The following is an 8,347-nucleotide window of genomic DNA, read 5'->3' as shown; positions in this document are numbered from 1 at the left end:
ATCACGTTTATAATTGTTCTTTTCAATTCCATGTCCTGTGTTATCTCTAGGGGGTTCTCATTGTACTCCTTTAGAGGACTATTGGTATTTGGTGGGGATATATTATTTTGGTTTTTCATGTTATTTTTTCTCTGGGATTTTGACATGTGAATTTCTTTCGTAGTTTCTCATTCTTGTGTGAGACTCCAGCCTCAAGTTTAGGTCTGCTTCTTTTTGTAAACTGTATGTGCCTTTGTGGTTTACTTTTTGGGCATGAAAAACTAGTTCCTCTAAACTTCCAGTTCTCTCTTTTGATTTATATTGGCATGGCCAGATTGCTTTTGTCTTCAGGAGCTCCCACAGAGGCCAAAGTCAGATGAGGATCAGATGCTCTCACGCTTTCTTCTAAGGTGTGGATCCCTCCAGGAAAGATTTTTGCCTTAGGAATTTGGGGATTGGACTGGCCTGGGAGCCGGGTCCAGGAAAGATGCTGGTCTAGGGCAGCTGGTGGCCATGCCACCGAGAGATGCAAAGGGAGATGGGGGCGGGAAGAGGCCCCAAGGGCTCCTGGGGACTGCACTGAGGAACCTGGTGCTCTGGATGCAAATAATCAGGAAGCCGAGAGGTCAGCCCCTGTGTCCAGGAAAGAGGCTGGAGGGTTGTGCAGCCCAGGGAAGTAGAAGGTGGTGAGGGGGGACCAAGCCCAGAGGGCTCCTGTGAGAGAGGCTGCTGGGTTGTGCAGCCCAGGGAAGCAGAGGGAGGTGAGGGTGCCCGGGCCAGAGGGCTCTTGGGGACCACAAGAAGGAACTGGGTCATCTGGATGCAAAGGATCAGACGTGTGGGGGAGATGGGAGGATGAATGAGGCTGGGGGGAGTTAAGGCATGGAGGGCGCCAACAACTTACCCAGGAGAGAGGCCTGGTGGGTCGTGCAGGCCCAAGGAAGAAGAGGGAGGTGATGGCAGACCCAGGCCCAGAGGGCTCCCGGGGACCTTGAGAAAGCCTGGGTCCATCTGGATGCTAGGGATCAGGCAGCAGTAGTGGCCCTGGGTGGAGAGGTCAGCCCCAGCATCCAGGAAAGAGGCTGGCTGGCCATGCAGCCCAGGGAAGCAGAGGGAGGTGAGGGCAGGCTGCCTTAATCTTATAAAATACATTAGCCAAAACCATAATATTTCTAATATTGTTTTACCTAGTAGTTAGTTTTTATATACTTGTTAACCTCTGGAGTCATTTAAATTATATAGACAATTATATGCCATATTGATAATGATACTTTTTACTTTTTCTTTCTGATATTCATGTCAATCATTTTTCTTATTAGTTTACCTTAGCTAGAAGTTCCAGAAGAGTAAGTGGTCACAATAGCCAATATTATTGTTTATCTGACTCTAGGTGTTATGTTTATTAATTATGGCTTTAGTTGTTGAATTTTGAGGGAGAAATTCTTTCTTGGGTTAAGGAAGAATGTTTATATTGAATTTTATTAGAAACTATCAAATATACATACTAAGGTTTATCATATTTGGTTTTTCTGTTGGTTCTATGACAATCACAAATTGTCAGAATATTGATGTTCTGTTAATGGATTGATTTCTCAATGTTACTTTTCCTATTATTCTTGAAGTAAAGACATACAAAATGTGTTTAAAACAAGTGATTGATATCAATAGTATTATTTGGTGGCTTCCCAAGACAAAACAAGTAACTCTTAGTAAATTTCAACTTATTCTATTTATATTAGAAACAAAAAACATGCTTTGATCCTGAATCATAATTAATTAAATACAGGGCCTCACATGCACTCTACCACTGAGCTAAATTCTAAGACCATGAATTTATATTTTTTGAACTAAATTCCCAGCCCCTGAACTTGTATTTTTTGGTCATGAATTAGTCCATGGAATTTAACTGCAAACCTGAGTCTACCTCCTATTTTCGTCTGTACTTTCTTTTATGGTTTGAATACCCTGGTCTCTAGAAGCATCTGAGTTTATTTGCAGGTACAATGGAAGTGGTTGAAATTATTTATATTTATCTACAGTGACTCTGAGATCTGGTCTGGAAAGTCCTTTTATAGGTGAGGTATATCTCGTATCTATTATTTTTAAACTTTCCTGAAAGGCTGGTGGCCTAAATTGAGACCTAAAATTACTCCCACCATAAGTCGAGTACCTTTAACTATTTTCAAAACTGATCACTTTCTCAGATGGTCTTTTAGTTGGGAGGCGGTGTATGCAGACAGGCCTTGAATTTGTAATCCTTCTGTCTCTGCCTCCCAAGTTAAGATTATAGGCAGGTGCCAGAACACCTGGCTCCAGATGGGCTTTTGAACTCAAGTTGTTTTGATCTTTATATTTCTGAGTATAAAAGATCCATAGTTGTGGAAAGATAGAGAGCAGGACAATTACCCAAGGTAATTGTCCCTGAACTCAGATCATATTATCAGGGATGTTACAGGAGAGGATTGTCTAGCTCACCAGATCTGTTTATTAATGAAGGAAATGGTCCAGAAAGCAAAAGTGTGTGAGATGTTTCAGATATATAGTTATTACACAGATATCTAGTTAATACACTGGATATGAATTTCATGACCCTGAATTCAGTGTTTACGTTGGCATAAACATGGATACTGAGCTTCTTTTATTATCCAAGGGCATCATTAAGTAGATTCTATTTGATTTATGTCTGATAAAGGTAATAAAACATTTTATTGACTATTACCTTATTTAAAATAGCTTTACACCCTCCCCATTACATGCAATCCTGTCTGTATGTACTATTTCATGTGGTGCAAATCAGGGAACTTTGTGTCTCTGAAAGCAGTCTGAGCCACAGAGTGTATGAAGCTTTCATGTATTAAGAATACAGGACTGTGTCTCTCCAGTGGTGGTATTGAAAAGAACTGGATTTTGTAGATTAAGCTAGGTATTAGTTACCATTGTTTTCTTTTCCACATTAAAAAAATGTCAGGTGGTGTCTATGAATGGTTCCATTGTAAATAGTAGAGAACATGCTGCATAAAACAGATTAGGGAAAACTATAGAGGAGGAGGGAGGCTGGAAATGTTGGTTCTGTCCTTGACCGATAGATAACAGCTCTACGCAGGAATGAGATTTATGTTGAGATTTACAGATGGTCCTAACACAGGAATTTTCAACCAAAATAAGCTGCATTATAGTCTATGAACTTATCCTGTGCCTGCCAGAGTAATACTACCAATGTCTTTGTGAAATAATCTCTGTTGTTCAAAGGATGAGCATGCCGTGCTATTTTAGTCAAGGCAAGATGATAGCTATCTCAGTAGTAACAACATGAAAATGAGCATTTCATTCAGGCTAATACAAATTGTAATCATTTTATTATAAGTTACAACCAATTAATTCAACAAATAAGTGTTATGATAAACATGACAGGTTATAGAAAAACATAATGACAATCTTACAGCAGGATGTTTAGTTCAAACTACTCAACAAAAGAAAAATTTATATAAGCCCATAGTTATTAACTTAAAAATTTCTTTCTTGAAGCTCAGTTGCCCAAATAGTTCTCTCTCATTTTTAGGGTGTTCTTTTTACTATTCCATAGATAAGAATCACTTCTTAGGAATAGTTAAATATTTTTTCTGTAATATGATATTTTATATAGTCTCTAGCAAGATCTCTTTCATTGAGTTTTAAAAAAATTATTATTTTTATTTTATGTGTATGGGTGTGTTGCCTGCATGCCTGTAGTGCGCCTGTGTCATGCAATGCCTGTGAAAGTCAGAAGAAGATGTCATTAGACGCCCTTTTCTAACTCCGAAAGTTATTATAAAATCAACTTGGCAATATTTTAGAAACTGTTTAGTGCCATATAGGTGCTACTAATTAATGCACCATTGCAGAAAGTACAACTATGCTTTATGGCTAATATTCATTTTTTTAGTGATATCTTTACACATAAACTTATCTCCAAATGAATTTTGCTGTAACCAATAACCAAATATTTTTCAGAATAGCCACAAATTAAAGATAGTGTCAGAGGTTTCATACATGGTTCGATCCACTTGGTAAATTCATTTTAAGACCTCCTGTAAAGATGAAACTTCTTGTGTTGAAATTGTGAGGACGTTTTAGGTGGGAAATGAAATTTAACTTTTGTTTTTCTTCTGCAGGAAGTCACCAAGGCTGTCCAGCCCCTCTTGCTGGGAAGAATCATAGCTTCCTATGATCCAGATAACAAGGTGGAACGCTCCATTGCCATTTACCTCGGGATAGGCTTATGCCTGCTCTTCATTGTTAGGACACTGCTTCTGCATCCAGCTGTTTTTGGTCTTCACCGCATTGGAATGCAGATGAGAGTAGCTATGTTTAGCTTGATTTATAAGAAGGTAATGCTTCTGGGTTTTGTTTTGTTATCTCAGTGCTGGAGATTGAACACAGGGTGTTGCATATGGCAGGCAAGTTTGTTGCCATTGTTGCTACCCTGCTCAGTCCCCAGGCATTCTGCATGGCATATTATCCTAAAAGCTGTGAGCTGGTATTCTGCATGGTATATTATCCTAAAAGCTGTGAGGTGGTATTCTGCATGGCATATTATCTTAAAAGCTGAGCTGGTATTCTGCATGGCTCATTATCCTAAAAGGTGTGAGCTGGTATAAGGAGGGGAGAAGTACTAAAACTGATTTCGATATCACAGGGCTAGAAATGGCAGGAAGAAGAAGTGTTCTGAGTTATCTTTGATAATTTAACTGGCTTCAGTTGATGGCTATTAAGCACCTTATATAAATTGCCTGTATTGATTTATCCATTTTATATTTCATTTCTCTCTATCATTCTCCTTGTCCTACTGGAACTCGTCCTACTAAGAACCCCTCCTACTTTTCTGTCTTGTGTGTGGCCCACTGAGTTTATGAGTTACTTGTATGAGAATGGGTGGGATTTTATTTAGTAGAGAGAGGGCTATACCGTTTAGTGGAGCAAATGGCTGCAGCACTGAAGAAAAAAATGCTCCCCCTCTCCAACAGCCATTAATTGCCAAAAGTCCCTCTTGAGGGTGGGGCCTCATTGGCCCCTTCTTTATTAATCAGGAAATGTACACAGTCTTGAGCAGGTCTTGTGCAGATAACCACAGTTGATGTGTGATATACAGAAGACATCATTTTGCTGCACATCGCCCCCACCCTTGGCTCTTACATTCTTTCTGTCCTCTCTTCAGTGATTGTTCTCTGAGCCTGTTCCATTTAGGACTGAGCATTCCACCCACTTGTTCTCCATACTTGGGCAGTTACCAGTTTCTGCATTAACTGCCATTTGCTGCAGTAAGAAGTTTGTTGATGAAGATTGGGCACAGCATTATCAATGTATAAGCAAGTGTTTAGAAGGCAGTTTGACACCATGACTATTTGGCAGAATAGCAGTAGTAGGATCCTATGACCTCTCCAGCTACAGGCTCTTCATCAGGTTTACAGAACCAGACATGAGCTTCCTTTTGTGGAGCAGGCTGTAAATCCAATTAGAAAGTACTTGGTTATCCCCTAGCCATGCTGGGCACATCTTGCTTAATAGGTCGTTATAGCTTACAAGCGTCACAGCTGGATAAAACTCTTGATGCTTTTTCTTCCCTACTGTTACTACTAGCCAGTAGAGAGGAAGCTTCTAGTTCAACTCCAGCTTGATTTCTCTATGTTCTGTGGCAACACTGTGTAGTTTCTTCAGCAAAAGGGTCTTACTTCAGAGTCTGACAGGCAACCAAGAGCAATGGCAAGTGCCTGAGTTGTTTTCGGGGCTCCTAGGGCCTTCATGGTCAACCACTCCTAGGAAATCATCTCATACTTGGCACTGGGACTTCTGTTTATTAACCTATGGCTTCTGGGAGGAGTATTGTCTATGGATGGTACCTCTATTTAACTCTTAGATTGCATTTTTAAAAGTAAAGTAGGTTTCCTTATGACTTTTTCATATATCCTTAGTTTTGATTAACCTCCTTCCTCCTCTTCCGTATCCTCTCACCTCTCTCCTTGCATAGATGTTTCTGCCCCCAGGATCCTCCCACCTCAGGCCTCCATCTTCATGTCTGCTGTATTCTGATACCCTCCCTCTCTCCCTCTAACGGCCCTTTTCTATCTTTCTGGCATACTACTGTAAAAATTCATGGTAAGATCAACATCAAGGAGGAGCATGTAGTATTTGTTTTCTGAATCTGGGCTACCTGAATCAGAATAATATTTGGTTCCATATTTTAAAACAAAAGCACAAACAAAACAAATCCCCAAACCCAAACAAAAGACTCAACCAGTATACATACATGAAATTTTCAAAAGAAAAGACTCCTCATATTTTGCAAATGGATAGTTAAATAATTTAATCATGCAAAATCATAAAAGACAAAAACCAAAAATATAACAGTTGTGTCATTATATTTGCTGTTAAGAAAAATACTTATAAGTAATACATCTGAGAAGATTTCGAACTAATATAAAACAATGCTGACTGCCTTCATTTAAGATACATGCAGTCATTGGTTTCCTCAGCTTTATTATAGTGTAACTTAATGAATATATTTGATTTTTGTTTTTTGATATCATATAACTTCCCATTTTTCTTTCAGACTTTAAAGCTGTCAAGCCGTGTTCTTGATAAAATTAGTATTGGACAACTTGTTAGTCTTCTTTCCAACAACCTGAACAAATTTGATGAAGTAGGTATCTATTGATTAAATGTTTTATGTGTAATATTAGAAATCAAACAACCCCAAAGGAATATTTTTTTCCTCCATCAGATAATGTTAATAAGTCACAAAGTCTTACCTGTTCCTACTTTGCCTATTTCTGGAAGCTGAGAAAGCTAAATCTTGTAGCAGAGTAGCATTCTGAGGCCAGGTAGAGCTGCCCAGCTCAAACACACCTCAGCTTGCTCTTAATAAGATTTTTCATTCCTTAATCCTTATCGGACTTTGCTTCCTTTTAATAAACTACTTTAAAGTTGTTATTTACTTTGGCTAAATATGATACTCTGAGCAATCCTTGTCCTGTACTGTCTTATATGACAAATAAAGTCAAGGTCTTTGAGGACAGATACTGTGTTTAGTTTATCTTTGTATTTTCAGTATTTAGCTTAGCAAATGCTAAATATATTTATAAATAAATAATAAGTGAATTGAGCATCAGATATTGAGATGTACAGGTTCATATGGATTGACCCTCTGAGGAATCCTTTGCTCTCACATGTTCTATATGAGGGCTGTGGCTTTAACTTAAAAGGATGTTATTTAAAATAAATTCTAGACATGATTTTTATAATATCCAATCTCAGTTCTACTGAACGAAAACATATTTTGACATTCAGTGACTTGAAATTTGTTCCCTGGGAAAATGTGGTCTATACCTTGACCAAGTCCATTGCTGTGGGTGCCACGTCAGGAACATCTAAATTTTAATGTGCTCAGAACCATGAATGTTTGGTTGGATAAGCTCTTAGTGCTTATTTTCTTCCATATATGCTGCTTTGCTTGGTTTTCGAGGGTGGAAGATAACATGTCACTGTTTTCTCTGTGCTTTTATTTTGCAGGGACTTGCTTTGGCACATTTTGTATGGATCGCTCCTTTACAAGTGGCTCTTCTGATGGGGCTTCTCTGGGACTTGTTACAATTCTCCGCCTTCTGTGGCCTTGGCTTACTGATAATCCTCGTCTTTTTTCAAGCTGTCTTAGGGAGGATGATGGTGAAGTACAGGTAGCATTCTTTGTCATAGCTTGAAGGGATTTAAATCAGGTTTCCAAATAGCCTGTTGCCACACCCCGCTTTCACTACACTCTGACCTGAAAACTATGGGATATCACTAAAAAGGGATTCTTTTAATTGTATAAATAATATTTCCTATATTAAAAGGATTCTTTTTGCTCTTGGTCTATAGAATTTCTTTATAAATATTTGAAAGTTCAGTATATTTTTAAAATTTTATAACATTGACTACTTTGTTTACATTTTTATAATTGAATTTAAAAAAGTATTTTGTGCACTTTTAGAGTTCATAAAATTAAGTAGATAGAACATCTAAATGAATTGGAAAGAGTGCCTAAATTTTATATGGAGCTTATTAGCTTTTTCCACTCTGGCTTGTGGGTTACTACACCAAAGCTTTACTTGCTTTTTATTATAGAATGAATCAGTTTTTGAGTCACTGCTTATGCCATAGGATTAGTGTTTGTCAGCTAGAATGTGACAGAAACCTACAAAATTTGGAGTTCAAATAGGTCTATATTTAAACTTTTTTTATTTGGTTCATAAAATGGAAATAATTGCCAGGTATGGTGGCGCACGCCTTTAATCCTAGCACTTGGGAGGCAGAGGCAGGCGGATCTTTGTGAGTTTGAGGCCAGCCTGGTCTACAT

General features: G+C 38.3%; 1 protein-coding gene across 1 annotated transcript in view; it reads left to right on the top strand.

Annotated features, from left to right (window-relative positions):
• Positions 1–8,347, top strand: part of Cftr (CF transmembrane conductance regulator) — a gene marked incomplete at its 5' end in the record, with an annotated part of 143,142 nt that overhangs the window by 16,938 nt on the left and 117,857 nt on the right. The window contains 3 exons of the mRNA XM_008837214.2: positions 4,131–4,346; positions 6,566–6,655; positions 7,525–7,688. Coding sequence (XP_008835436.1) covers positions 4,131–4,346; positions 6,566–6,655; positions 7,525–7,688 — 470 coding nt within the window. The remainder of the gene's footprint in view (positions 1–4,130; positions 4,347–6,565; positions 6,656–7,524; positions 7,689–8,347) is intronic.

This window comes from Nannospalax galili, unplaced genomic scaffold (genome assembly GCF_000622305.1).
Source record: "Nannospalax galili isolate Female #2095 unplaced genomic scaffold, S.galili_v1.0 scaffold171, whole genome shotgun sequence".
NCBI classification, from domain to species: Eukaryota; Metazoa; Chordata; class Mammalia; order Rodentia; family Spalacidae; genus Nannospalax; species Nannospalax galili.
The sequence above is the reverse complement of the archived record's forward strand: the minus strand, read 5'-3'. Positions and strand labels throughout refer to the sequence as shown.